This window comes from Hydra vulgaris, chromosome 09 (genome assembly GCF_038396675.1).
Source record: "Hydra vulgaris chromosome 09, alternate assembly HydraT2T_AEP".
Taxonomy (NCBI): domain Eukaryota; kingdom Metazoa; phylum Cnidaria; class Hydrozoa; order Anthoathecata; family Hydridae; genus Hydra; species Hydra vulgaris.
In genome coordinates this window covers 47,790,092-47,805,849 of record NC_088928.1, presented here as the reverse complement: position 1 = coordinate 47,805,849, position 15,758 = coordinate 47,790,092, and the positions used below count along the sequence as shown (strand labels likewise).

The 15,758-nt window shown below is 27.5% G+C and overlaps 1 protein-coding gene across 1 annotated transcript in view; it reads left to right on the top strand.

The window, feature by feature from the left end:
- The first annotated feature begins 6,829 nt into the window (after positions 1 to 6,829).
- The window catches only part of LOC100198937 (UTP--glucose-1-phosphate uridylyltransferase), a 47,298-nt gene continuing 38,369 nt past the window's right edge, over positions 6,830 to 15,758 (top strand). Inside the window, exons 1-2 of the mRNA XM_065805917.1 lie at positions 6,830 to 7,113; positions 11,538 to 11,639. Coding sequence (XP_065661989.1) covers positions 7,084 to 7,113; positions 11,538 to 11,639 — 132 coding nt within the window. The 5' untranslated portion in view covers positions 6,830 to 7,083. The remainder of the gene's footprint in view (positions 7,114 to 11,537; positions 11,640 to 15,758) is intronic.

Below are 15,758 nucleotides of genomic sequence, written 5' to 3'. Positions count from 1 at the left end.
TGAACAGCCTAGCTTTAGATATGTTGTGGATTAAATAGCTAACCTTAACTTAATCATAAACCAATAGAATAATTTGTTCTTAAACTAATATAATAACTTAACCTTAATCCAATAGAATACATCTAAACCTTAATTTATTGAAGAAAAAAAAAAGCATAACATTAAAAAAGGTGTCATCTTATTGATATTTTTATAACAGGTAATATTTATAAAAACTAATAGAAATAAATTATTTTCATATTTTGGTTATCTTATCTTTTATATGAAAGTTATATGAAAATATCATGAAATGATATAAATCAAATCCAAGTCTAAAAAATATATATCAATTAATTTGAACAAATATAATTTCTGACAAATATAAATGGATATTAATGAATATAAATGAAAAAAACGCAGTTTATAAGATATACACCAACATATGTATGAAAAATTATTATTTTAAAACATTTAAATCTGTAAAAATAGAAAATTTGTGAACACTTCAGTTCATTACTTATATAATGTAACATATTTAAATAGTCGTTTGAATATACTAATTATAATTCCAAAAATACTTTTTTTGTAGCTGTTTATACTTTTTATTCACAGTAGTACCAGTCTTTAAATTCCTTGAGGTCTTTCAATAATAAAACTGTTGTGATCAATAATAAACTTCAATAATAAAAATGTTTAATAATAAGCTTAATAATAAGTTAATAATATGTAACCAAGTAAAAAATTTATCCTTCATAAAAATATTTAATGAAGTTACAATACAAGTATAAAAAAAAATGCAGAATAAAATCCAGACAATTTTAAAATTTAATGAACATAACTTTGAAGTTCATGAATACGAAATAAAACAGAAAACAAAACAAAAATATATAAGTTAAAATAATAAATAATATAGACAATTATGAAGATGATAAAAAAATAAAAGCATTTTTTTTTTCTCACAAAGCCTGTTTACCTCTGCCAAATAAAATAAAAAGTAATATTTAATGTGTTTAAATATCCTAATAACACAATAATGTAGAATAAACATAAGCTTACTTCATAAAATGATCTGATTGCATTTCTCGGTTAAACGCAGTCAACGTTGCAAGTTAAGATATTTGTATAATAATTTTCATACTGTTTTATATATATACTATTTATACCTACTAATAAATATTATTTTTACGAAATATATTTTATCAACAATAAAATTAAAAAAATTTTTTTTTTAATGTCAAGTGACAAATAAATAAAAAAATTATATTACATTCACATTATAACATTCAAGATTAAGTCTTAAAAATAGTTTTTTTTTTTTAAATCAAATAATAAATTTTTTTTTTAAATGGTTGCCAATTTTCTAAAAATTAGTCAAAAAGTCACATAGAAGCATCATAGATAAACTCTAAAGTTAATTTATATTATTTTAGGTTTTAAGACTTTTTGAATATCAAAAATGTAAATTTTTACAAGGAAAAATAAAATATCTCAAGATACATTTACTAACTTTCAAAATCTCTAGCTAAAAAGAAAGATATTAATGCAAGTATCAATTTCAAATTTTTAACTGTGTGTATAGAAGAGGTAACATAGTGGTTTATCGAGCATCTTTTTGTGGACTTATTTATTAGGATTAAAATATTTCGAAGAATGTGTAAAAATACATATATTCTTCCATGAACAAAAAATGTAACTCATATTTCAACATATTACCACATTTAAACATTCAACTTTTGACCAATTAAGCCATGATCCTTGGTTGCTTAACTGCATATTTTAGTGTAGACTGAACCAAACGTAAAAATATTCCGGTCTGCACGACATGTTGTTTTAGAGACGCGCGAACAATTCGCGCTGAAAGATTTTTGGCCAAAAATAAACGCTGTGCTTATTCACTGGAGTTAGAAAAGTTGAAGATAGGCAACTCTGGTATTAAGAAAATTGGCTTGATAAATGGTGAAAAATCTGGTTTATTAATGCCTTGCCAAACGACATCTGAGAACTGCATATTTAGTTTTGTACAAAATTCAGTATCTGAGAAAAAGCTGAGAGGATTGATAATCGATGTGCATGTGACCACATACTGTTCTTATTAGTGGGATACGTATATTTATTTCGATGCTTTTCGGGTGGCAATAAGTTGAGTAATAATATCATCCAAGATGCTACGTTGGTCTTAAGTTTTAGTTCAGCTTTGTGTAAACGTTGGCAATGTGTCGTGCATTGATGAATATCGGCAGTCATCAATTCTTAGTCAGCGCAGGTTTTGCGAGTGCGCAAATGTTGATGTATATTTTGTGCATCAATTATAGCATTCTGGAAAGCTATAATTGATCTGGAATGACCCGAGTGAGTCAAAGCCGTGATTTTTTTGTTAACGTTATATAAAATAAGAATATTTGATTTTTTTAATGCGAATGAAATCTGAAATTAGGAATTGTTTGAAGAACGAAAACTGAAATAGAATTAAATATCAACTTCAGAAACAAAAATAGTAAAATTATGAACTCTTATCGAATGAAAATTATTAAATATAAAAGTAAAATTTAACAAAAAAAACTTTTTTTTTTGACAATTTATTCACACTTCCTTTATTGTTATTGCACATGTTCGACCAAAAATCTGGTCACGTGCTAAAATCTGGTGACTATGTGCTAATTTCAAATTAACACATGGTCCCAATTAATTAAGTCAAACAATGACAAAAACACCCTGAAAACTTTCAGTTAGCATATGGTCCCAATCTGAAAATACCATGCTTTAAAATTTACACATTTGCTAAAAATGACGTTTAAAGAAAAATACAAAAAACAAAGAAAAAGGTACAAAAAGAAGCATAAGCTCATTAAAAACATTCACAAAACATAAAGCACATAGTAAATTAGAAGCTGAAGTATAAATAAGAAATTTTTTATTTTTTTTTATTTTAGGTGCCCCAAGAAGTCCTAATGGTCTTGTCACAGAGCACCGCGGAAGTGCATTTAACCAGGAAGTTCACGCCTTCTTCCTTACCGTGACGCGAAAATATGTCCAGAGCTCGTTTCGAACCTGGATCTCCTGCTTATAAAGCAAGCGTTCTAACCACTGCGGCACGGCCGCTCATATTGTTGTATAGAAACTTGAACAAGCTATAATTTTCGTTGATATGGTGTTGCTAAGGACCTCAAAATCCTATTATTGCAAAAGTACAAACAATTTTTGCATATTTATTTATTTTATTTTTTAAAAACATAAATATGTTCTATGAACGAAAATTATCAATATTCAAAAATTAAAAACATAAATATGTTCTATGAATATAAATTATCAAATTATAATATTTTTTCTAAAAAAAAATTCAAAACTAATGGGGGTGTACCATCTTAATGTATATTAGAAACAAGAGGAACAATGGAACGTTGGGAAACACCGCATTTTATAACTTTGAGTATTTTTTTTCTTAAGCAATTACGCATTGTTGTCTGTTAAGCAAGAAAATTTTGAACCAGTTTAAGGCGAAACTTTTTATTCCATATTTTTCCATCTTTTTAAGAAGGATTGAATAATCTACAAAGTCGAATGCTTCAGTTAAGTCAACAAAAATTCCAACTACAATTTTTTCACTTTTAAAAGAGCCATTTATGTTATTTACGAGATCTAATATTGTCTATTTGGTTGAGGGCTGCTTTTGGAAAACGAAATGTTGTTTAAATTAGATTTTGTTATCAGGCCCGTACAGAAACTTTGTGGTACCCAGGGTCAATTTTTGTTCGGTGCCCCAAATTTTAAATTCCTGGGTACATTGAATTAAGCATGAGTTTCACTGTTTATTGTCTATATGTCTACTATCACATTTCAATTTAATGAAAACAATAACTATTTTTATGTTAACTATCGCTGCACATAAACACTCTATACTTGAACTTGGTTATATATGATAAAACGAAAATACAAATACAATTTAAAATGAATGAAATTATATATTTCATCAATAAAATGTTAATACACGGATTTATAGTCTCAGTTCTGTTCCGCAAATTATCTCAAAATTGTAAGAAAAGTAAACATTTTTAGAATTTGAGAAGGTTTGAAAAAAATTTGAGAAGCAGAATATGACATATTGATATTACTTTGATATAAAATCTTTGTTATTAATTTTTTTTAACGCTATATGTCTATCCAAGCCAAATTTATTACTAACTTAAGTTCAAAATATTTATCTTACTAAACGATTTTATGATAATTAACGGAACGGAACTGAGACTTTAAACCTGTGTATTATGAAGATTATTCAGATCACACTAATTTCACTTTGCGGGCTTTCTTTTTTGCAAAAATATAGTTGACATTTTCGTACTATAAAATCTTGGCAAGGTCGTTTTCAATTGAAATCACCATAGGTTTAGTAAGGCGTTCTTTAGTCTTTGTTGATTGCAATTTGGATTTGAGCAAGCTTACTGAAAGAGCGCTCTCCTTCAGCAACTGAAACCGGGATTGTATTGAAAATGCTAACCAAAATGCAGATCGAAGAAAATATTGACTGAAGACCTTTCTGGTAGATTCTGATGAGCAACTTGATAGAAGAAAGAAATTCTGTTTGTCCAAAAGTAATTGATTGCTTTAGAACATCTAGATAACGGATTTCTTCAATCAACTCTTCTTCTTTTACATCATTTGCTTAGAAATTTGCCAAGATTTTGCATTTTTCTCACTAAGTTTTTCTTCATCACTAGAAGGAGATGGAGAACACCACATGAACAAAAATATGTTCGTCGTCTTTTGAGCTGTATCCGTTCTGTATCTTATCTGCTGGAGCAGCGTGTCAAGTGCAACATTAAATACGTTCACCTCAAAACCTTTGATTTGTCTTTGTGGAAGTGGGCTGAGTTCATCAACTGGCCGTAAAGTGTTTTCCTTTTCCTTATGCTCTTCTTAACAAAATCATTTTGAAGTCCAAACGAAGCTAACCCATAAGATGCAACCAGTTTTGCTTCTTGGAGGATTTGGGGCCAAGGAAGGAAGCAGACATCGTTGACACATAGGAGAGCATTGACTCAGAAAGAAGTCAACACAATGAATTCAAATGATTTATTCCACTTTTTGAGTGCCTTAACTAAAGTCAGTTGATGATCTTCTACATCAGGTTCTTTAAGAAGTTTCAAGGACTTCAGTATTTCTTTTGGTCGTTTCGACAATAGTTCTTGACTATAGTAGATTCTGCCGAATGAACGTTAGCTAGATTGAGACTATGCCCACTGCAATGCATGAACAAAGCTTGATGGTTTTTCTCAAGAATGATGGCCTGCACTCCTTTGTATACACCGGGCATATTAGCCCTGTTATCATAGCCCTGGCCCCTACAGTTCTTTAAATCAATTAGGCTTTGATCCAAAACATCTATAATCAGCTTTGCAATGTCAGAACTCTTTTTTTTCTCCAGATTTTCTACCTTCAGAAGACGCTCTTTTACTATCCATTGGTTGTCAGATCCTAGGCTGATAAATCGAAGAATCAAAGCGATTTGCTCCGTATGAGACACGTTCGGAGTTCCATCAACAATTTTGGAAAAATAAATGGGTGTGTAGACTTCTTAAATAATAGCGGCGAAAACAGTTTCGCCACATGCTATAATGAACTCATTTTGAGTTCTCTAGCTAAAATAGTGCGCTTGCATTTTTGCTCCTTTTTTTTAGTGAGAAACTTCTTCTGGATGGAACTGAAGTGTCTTATTGTGTTTCCCCAACAGCTAATGGATGACTAAAAAATTACCATTATCATACTCGTTCAGCATGTTTGATGAACCTACACAAATATGAACATAATATTGAAATAAAGATTACATTTAGATTAACGTTCCAAGCAACATTAAAATTATTTTATGAACATAAACTGCTAACACACCTCAAAAACTTAGACATTTCAAAGCTAAATGGAGAGTGACGTCCAAGACGCAGCGTAAAATCCCACTTAGATGTCTCATTACTTATTGACTTTTCAAGTTTTGAATCGATCCCAGTCTAATTTTTCAAGGCTTCAAAGACTGATTTCCAGACAAAGTAGTGATTTCTGTTTTAAACATTACACTAGTGGCTTTTAATCTCTTCTCCTAGCTTTCGCCAATTATTTTTTATTCCGCCATTCCACATCAAGAGGAAATACTGAAATACAGGGCCAAAATTATGCTTTTGTCCAAAAATAGAGCAGAGAAAACAAAAAAAAGCTTTTGCAGTTTCACTCCAGATAAGCCTCTGCAAATCTTTTCTCCGTTATGAGAAGTTTCGTAAAAAACGGAGGCAGAAACTTTTTTGTTTGTAGAATTTCTAGGAAAAAGTGCCGGATTTTGAGGTGGTCCATTTAGTATGACTAGATTGCGTTCAATTTGGATAAAGCCCTCTTCCACAAAGCGGGGCCGTTTCTAACTGCTTGATCACCCAGTTAATTCGCCTCCTGATCCTAAATTAAAAAAAGCATTTGACAATTGTCGTATGTATTTAATATCTGCAGATATTAAATGACAGGCTTGAAAAAACGGTCCGGGAAGTTTGGTCATGACGGCTCACTTCATCTTATGTTGCATATATTCAATATATATATATATATATATATATATATATATATATATATATATATATATATATATATATATATATATATATATATATCTTTTTTTAGTTATCGATAAATGTATATTTTTTATAATACTCGATTATCATTTTCACTGGCGTAAAACAGTAGAGGGAGATGGGGCGGAGGGGCCAATAGCCTTCCAACTTTTAGAAAACTTTATTCAAATTCTCCATAGCCCCCCTTAATTTCCGTTTAGCCCCCCCTACCTTTCTTGACCTTCGTACGCCACTGATTATTTTACACCATAGACTAAAAGTGTAAAAGACTAAAAAACTTTACGCATAAAGTATGAGTAAAATGATACGTTAATTTAAAATGAAGTGTTGTTTGTTTAACAATAGTTTATAAGCAATTTGCAGAACTGAAATTCCATTGGGATTTTCATATTTTCATTTGTTTGTAATAAGTTTTGATTTTGTCAACTCAAGTAACATTCGCAATTGATATTTATTGGTTATTCCTTATAGCTTTCGAATAACTTAAATCTACTCCTCTGTCATGGAAATACCTGAAATAAGAAGGCGACATGTAAGTTGAATTATCATACTCTAATTTTATATGATGTGATATAATCTTATATATTGTGACATGTTATTTACAAAAAACAGCCAATAACACCGAATGTTTTAGATCCTTTAAACTATTGTGCAACTAAGAAAGTCTTTGAAAGCTTATTTTAAATAATCCTTTAAATTAAAGGAATATTTGTAATAAGTTTACCTTGTCAGCTTTGCAACAGAAAAAAATAAAAACATGTTGCTTTAGATTTCAAAATATAGAGTTTCAAGTTTTTAAATTCTTTTAGGCACTAGTGCACTTTATGAATTTACAAGTTTTGATTGCAAAGTTAACTTACAAAGTTATCAAAACTTGTAGAATACCTTCTAACTAGGATGTTTACTTTTTAATATGCTTTTTATGTCTAATTTTGGCACTAATCTATTCACTCCCCCCCACCCTACATCCCTGTTTTTATGATTGATTATGATAGAAAACTAAATACTAATTTAAAATTATATAAAAACATAGGTTTGAAAACTTGAGGAAAGTATTCTGATTTGATGTTAAAGTTTAAAAAATCACACTAAAAACACTAATATTCCAACATTTTTTTAAAAAGCATTTTTTTTTAAATGTTGGAATATTAGAATATTAGAAAGATAGAAGAGAGTTCCAAAAAATTGAAATGCTGGAAAAACAACTATAAGAATAAAAGTTTTTAGAGCATGAAGGGACAGATACAGTAAAAGGTTGCAACTTTGCTCAATGACAAGTCAATCCAGAATTAGTTTTTGGTAATGGAACTTAAGTTAATTACTTATTTGAGCATTATTAAAAGAACCAACCCAAATATGACAGCAGTATTCCATACAGGGATGAATAAGTGATTTGTAAGGTAGAGAATGGAATCAGGACTAAGAAAATAGGCTAGCACGATAAGAATATTGACAGAGGGATAAAGAGAAAGGGCTTGGTTCATTTAACCAGCAGCCCGTAGGATTAGGGAAAAAATAAGGTCGGCAAAATATTGCCGACCTTAATCTTTTAGTGGTTGGCAAAAAAAAATTTAATACTAAAGTTTTTTCCATAAAGCATAGAATTAAGGTTGCCGACCTTAAACATTTTATGGTCAGCAGTTAGATTAACATTGCCGAATGCTGACCCTAATTTCAAGGGCTAGATCAGAAATTATATTTAAAAGAGTGCAGTCTTGAGAAGAAAGAGAACAATAATGGACAAAGAGATAAGTGATTGAATAAAGAGAGACTAAACGGAAGCAAATAAAAAAATGGTCAGAGTATCCAAACTGCTTTCTCAACAAATAGGTGAATTGATGCGTAAGTATACCCCAAAGTCAAGCATGTGACTACTGGAGTCTTTGCAAATCAAAGGATAGTAGCCAACAAAACTTATATCCAAAAAAGAAACTTCTAAATTCAAAGTAGTTTCACAAAAACTAGACTTGTGAAAAAATTTACTAAATTTGATTGCAAGTAGTAAATTTTTTTTCAAAAAAAGTTAATTTTAGTAAGTTTAAAGGTAAGATTAGATAGAAAATTACTTCTGATAGAAAATTACTTTGGAGATCATGAATATTTTGTAAAAGTTATAATGAAACAGGTGATGTAATGCTTTTCTGTGTTTTTGACTTAATTTTTTGACTGTATTTTTGGGTACTTTAGTCACGATTTATGTTAAAGAGAACTTGACTAATTCATAGAGCATGGCAGCATAATTAACCCAAAGTTGTAAATTTATATATATATACTTCTGTTCTTTACCAACAATCTGCATGGCGTTGTTACCCATCTAATATAATGCTGTGCTGATGACAGCAAGATCATAGCAGTTATTAAATCACTAGATGATTATGTACCTTACAAAATGACATTGATAAAACCGTTCAATTGTCCCAACTTTGGGTCATCAACCCCAAAAAATATGAGAATATGTATGTTAGCAAATATAATCAAATTAGATCTACACAAGTTTATGTTTAATGTCCAATTATGATGGCAATTGATGCAATCTTACTGAAACAATGTATGAATGAGATCTTGAAGACATTGTCTTGCATGATCTAAAAGTTAGTGATCAAGTGTGAACTGCAGCTTCATCAACAAACAGAATTCTTGTTAAAAAATCATTTTATAGATGCAGACTTGTTCTCTGGACACAGGTATATACATCAGCTCAGAGGTACCTGGTGTTGCTCTTCTTCATCAATATTTATAGTTTTCTCTTGACACAGTAAAGATATATCATTGCACTGTTTAATCGTATTTTAAACTCTAACAATTAGTTTAAAATTGTTTATTACTTTTTATGCTTGTTATTTATTTTATTTAATAAAATAATTGTACAATTGTTTATATAGATTTTGAATAAACAAATTCATTTAGTTAAATGATTCATGCATTCATTTTTACATTAGTTTTGTGAATTATTAAGTTAATTTATAAAGTTACCTATAAATATTGGTACAATATATTCAGAAAAAATACAATACAAGGTTAAAATAAACAACTTGTTTATGTGCTAAAAAAAACATTTAATCAAGTAAATCAGATGTAAAGCAACTACCAATGTTTGGAATAATGTGCTTTATTACGAAAGACAGTTTTTCAAAAACTTATTTGAGATATTTGTTTTTGTTTTTATACTAAATTGTTACACTTTCAGAAATTGTTTAGTTTTACTTTTGAGTTTTTTTATCTAGTTTTACCAGATGAGTTATACTTTTTATGAAACATTTTAAGAAATAATTTAACTTATCTAAGCTTATAAAATTTGTTATTAGCTATATTTTCTAAAAAATTATTGGGCTTGTTTTATATTTAACTAAATTTATAATAAGTTCAATCTATCGAATAAAAAAAAAAGGTTGTTAATTAAATAAGTTAAAACATTTTAGTTATTTTTGTCATTATATAAATTAGAGTTCGGCATTTTTTTGGAAAAAAACAAACAAACAAAATAAATGAGGAAATAAAGGTTATCAAATGTTTTATTCAAGTGATATAAAAATCAAAATCATAGTTGCATCATTGCTGTTAGTATTGCACAAGACTGTTTATTCAAAAGTTAAAAAAGCTGTCGTTTTAAATTGTTGTAGTATAAAATAACTTATATTACATTGTATTATGTTACTTATATTTATATTATATTATGTTAAGTCAACAAGTTGTAAGCCTCATGCTCTTGTTTTTTTTTCAATGCAATATATTATTATATATTGTTAATAATTTTTAAACTTCTACTTTTATATCTAGAAAGATTGCTATATAGTGTACACTATATAAGATTTATTTAGTTCCATAATTATAGTTTACTGTTTTTTAAAATCACAATACATAACTAAAGTCACTAGTATCTTTTATTTAACAATAGAATTGTTGCCTAACAATAATTGCTGCCTAACAAAAATTGCTGCTTAATTAAATTTACTACAAAAATATATTATTGAGCATCAAATTTAAAAACTATTTTAGAAATAGATCAAAAAAATATACATCCGCATTTTATATATAAATATAAAATGCAGATGTATATTCTTTTGATCTATTAGATTATATATAAATGCGGATGATTATTTTTAATAATCATCCGCATTTTATATCTATCTAAAATACAAGTGAACAATGCTAGTGCAGAAAACAATGGAGTTGCCAAGTTACTTACATCTAATTCTCCATCGTTAAACATGGTTGCTTGCAGCAGATAAGATGCTTTACACAGACATAATGATAAAATATGTTTTTTTTTTTTTTTTTTTTGTATAATTAAAGTTACTAATACTAACACTAAAAATTATGGACAATTTTTAATAAAGCTTTTTATTATTATTAAAGAGTTTAGTTAATTTTATGTGTAATTTCATACATAGTACACTCAAAACTCATAACATGACATTTCTGTTATGTAAAAAAAAGTTTTTTTTTGTTTTTCTTTATACATCAATTTAAATTTTTTTTCAATTTAAATCAATTTAAATTTTTGTTCAAAATGTTTCAAATATCTTATAATTTAATTCAACCGAAGCTAAAGATTTAATAAATTTTATATCAATAGTTTACTATGAAACAGTTTGTTTGATGATTGTTGTTGTTGTTTATTGCTGCTTTGAAAAATATGTTGTTGTGTGTTTGAAGTATTTTTTCGAAAGTTAACTTAACTTAGTCCACTTCAATCACATAACTAGCAAAAGGCTGAAAAGCATCCCATTCTATTTTTAAATGGATGAAATTAGGTCCCTGTATGCTCAAATGCTTATAAATTTTTTTAAAAGATTAATTTTTAATGCTTTTTGAGTTTTTTATAATTTTTTTTTAACTTTGCTTTGGTACTGATTTTTAGATAGCTTTATCTCTATAATAACATCATTTTAGTTTATGTGAAACAAAAGTTTTTTGTTAAGTTTTTATTAAAGTTTTATTGATTTTAATTTTTAGGATTCTTACAACTTTAGTAATCTTGCAAAACATGAAGCTAAAGAAGGCTGTTACTCTGACATTAATTCACTTCTGGAAACATGCCCAAAAGAAAAGTTAGATGTAAGTGAAAAATTTAAATTGCTAAATGTAACTGTTTTTTTATATAAATCATCCGCATTTTATATCTATCTAATTTTATTAATTTGTTGCTTTTTATTTCTAAATTTTTTTAAATTTTTTGTTATTATCAGTAATTTTTATTTATTATTCTAAATTTATTAGTTATAGTAGTTTATTTTTTATTTTTGTACTTAAAAATGTTGCACCTGGTTAATATGGGTGGCTGCGTGGTCATTGTGCATGACAATTTTCCATACAAGAGTTGCCATAGTAGTGGATGTTTATCTTTGGATTTTTTTAGGCTAGCTTTTAACAAATATATATCCATGCATAGGTGTTAAGTATGACTTTATCATATGGCACAAATAGAACAAAATTATGCATTACACCTATACAAATATACCATTACAGCTTTTTAGACAGTATTTTGCATGCTTCTTATTGTTTTACATATATATTTTTCAATATATCCTTATAATATAGACATTTATAGACATTGTAGACATTTATACAGCCCTCGGAATTAGGGTCAGCATTCAGCAATGCTAACCTAACTGTCAACTTAGAAGTTTTGAGGTTGGCAAAAAATTGCCGACCTTGTTTCTATGTTTTATGGTAAAATCTTTGTATCAAATCTTTTTTGCTGACCTAATGCTGGTCTCTAAAAGATTAAGGTCAGCAAATTAATGCCGATCTGATTTTTCTGAATTCCGACTTTTTCTGAATTCTGATTTATCCTAAATTTTCCGAATCACCTCCTCAAGGCCGAGAAGGTTACTACAGATGAGGAGGCTACTTAATAGTGGTTATAACCCTCTCTCAACTCTATAACTCCGAAACACGAACCTTGACAAACAAGGCCGCTGCGCAGAGAAACAAGTTGAGTGCGGTACTACCAAGGACGTGGTGGGGATCGAACTCCGAAACTCTAGCTTATAAAGCTAGCGCTTTACCACTACACCACTACCGCATTTTCATATATATATATATATATATATATATATATATATATATATATATATATATATATATATATATATATATATATATACATATATATATATATATTTATATATATATTTATGTATATATATATACATATATATGTATATATATATACGTATATATGTATATATATATAACTGTTATATATATATATATAACTGTTATATATATATATATATATAACTGTTATATATATATATAAAACTGTTATATATATATATATAACTGTTATATATATATATATATATATATATATATATATATATATATATATATATATATATATATATATATATATATATAATACACATGTATAATAAAAATTTACGTTTAACAAGAATTGCTAACTTAAATTTTTATTTTGTTAAGACTGTTATGGTTTCAAAAATGATTTTTCCACCAATCAAGAATGTTTGCTATTTCATATTATTTGGGCTATTGAAAAACTTTAAGTTTAGCAGGTTTTTTTTATTATACTTTACACATATAAAAGTATTTCTTATATTAAAGTTTATATTATAATTAAATTAAAATTTACATTATAATTAAAATTTAGCAAAATTTAAATTTAGTTTCTATGGCAGTGTCAGAGTTTATTAAAGACTTTGTAATGTTTTATTTACTTTCTGATTAGACACATTTTTTTCAATTTTATTGTCTTGGGCTTATTATTCACAAAAGTATTGATTTAGTAGTTTAATTTGTACACTCAGCAAAATCTCCATAATTCTATGTAGTTTTTGCAGATTTTACGCGAAATGTATTTATAAAATTTATCACAAAAGTTATCTTTATTAGACCTGTTGTAAACAACTGCCTTGATGACAATTTTATGTGTTTCTGACACAATTAAAACTAAATTTTCTAGAATGTTTTTAAAATCATATGTACAGGCAAAATTTCCATAGTTTTATCAGTTTTTTTGGTTGAAGTTTGAGTAAGATTTTGATTTGTTTGTTCTTTATGGAAGTTTTGTGTATTTTTAATTAACATTTGTTATTTAATTATTACATGAAGAAGAAAAAGCAAAAATTGTTGATTACAAAGATATGGGTTTGTTTAATCAACAAGTTGCAAAAATAATCAAAAGGTCTCATCGTGCAATAAACTTGTTTTATAAACTTAAATGAAACTAAAAATCACCCTAAGAGCCGAAATAAAAAAATAACCAAAAGGCATTCTTTTTTTCACTTTTGTGTTTGGCGTCTGAACTGGAATTGCCTGCGACAAATATTGTCCAACAAATCTTTTCAAAATCAGTGGAAAAAAAGATTTTCAGTGGATTCCAGTATAAAAAAAAATCGCAAAACCATCTTTGACACAAAAACATAAAAATGCAAGATTTAAGTACCAAGTTATTACTAGGTTAGCAAGCTTTTTTTTTGCCAAGGATCACATGACATGGGACGTAAAATGGGAAAATGTTATTTTTTCCCGAGGAAAAAAAAGTTTAACTTGAATGGGCCTGATGGTTTTAAGTATTATTGGCATAATTTGACAAAAAAAGATAGCATTGCTATGAGTTGTAACTTCAGAGGAGGGACAGTTATCATATGGGCCCACTATGTATGGAAATTATTGACAATATGACTATGCGGTAGTAGTGTAATAGCAGAGCGCTCGCCTCATAAACGAGAAGTTCTAATTTCAATCCCCAACACATCTCTGGTAGTACCGCGCTCAACTTGTTTCTCTGCGCAGCGGTTTTGTTCATGAGGTTTGTGTTTTGGAGCTATAGAGTTGAGAGAGGGTTGTAACCACAAAAGTAGCCTCCTTGACTGTAGTGGCCTTCTCGGCCTTGGGAGATGAATAATTAAAAAAAAATAAAAATGCAATACAAGAAATTAAAACCTCTATTCAACCATACAACTGTATTTTAAAGGTTTGTTAGGAAAGTTTTATAAAAAGTATGAAAAACAAAATCTTTGAATTAATAAGTGTAAAAAGCGGTAGTACACATAAAAATTTTTACGTTTTTGTGAAATATTTCTAAGATTTAAGTTTTACTAAATAAATTAATAATTATTTTCAATTAAAATATTATTTGCCTATTTATTTATTCCTAATTATTACTGTAATAAGTTTAAATGCAAATACTTCATGAATTCATTTATATGTACAAACTTTAAGTGGAATTATGGAAATTTCACTGAGTTTATTAGTGTTTTTGTTTGCTCAATTGCATTAGTGATTTAATTTAGTCTATGTAAATTATTACTTAGAAATTGTTGTTTATAATAATTGAAAAATTATTTATTTTTTACCAATTTTTTATCAGTAGTATGATAAGTTACTTCTGTTTTTTATATTAGTTTGAATTTTTTTTTTTTTTTTTGCAATTAAAACTTTTTCATGTTACTTCTTCAAAAGTGCTGGTGTTTTACAAATTTTGAGTGATGTTGATTTTTGGTTATTTGTAATGAAGTCAAGTTTACTGGAATATGAAAATACATAATTTATGGTTTTATTATGTAATTTATTACATGATTTACTACTAAATAATAAACTATTGCAATAACTTATAAAGTTTTAAGTTATTATAATAATATTATAATAAATTAAAAAAAAAAAAATTGTATTATAATAAAGTTTAATTAAAGTTATAAGTTATTAAAATAATAACTTTATTAAAATATAACTTAATAACTTTATTACAATAATAAAGTATTGTTATAAGTTATAAAGTTATAAAGTTATAAGTTATAACTAGTTATCAAGGCTTTAAGCACTTAAGCCCCTTTGAAATGCTAATATAATAGATACGATTCTGAGAAGAGGTTGATTACATACTGATACAAAGATTACATTTATAAAAAAACATTTACACTTTTTTTTTACGCTCTATCATTTTAAGTTTGTTTTATTTTGCAGTTGATTTTTATTATATTTGTTTTAGCTCGGTAAGTAATACTCATATTTATGTTCATCAGTATTTATAAAAGATTTTAAGGTTTATTTTATATATATCGTTTATGCCCATTTTATATTCATATTTTGTCTTTGTTTTTTGTCTAGACAAACTGTCTGGATTTTCTTTGTTTGAAAACTAAATCTACTTAATCCTACTTTATTATTCTCTAAGACATTCACTGATTGTGTGTGACTATTTGACAA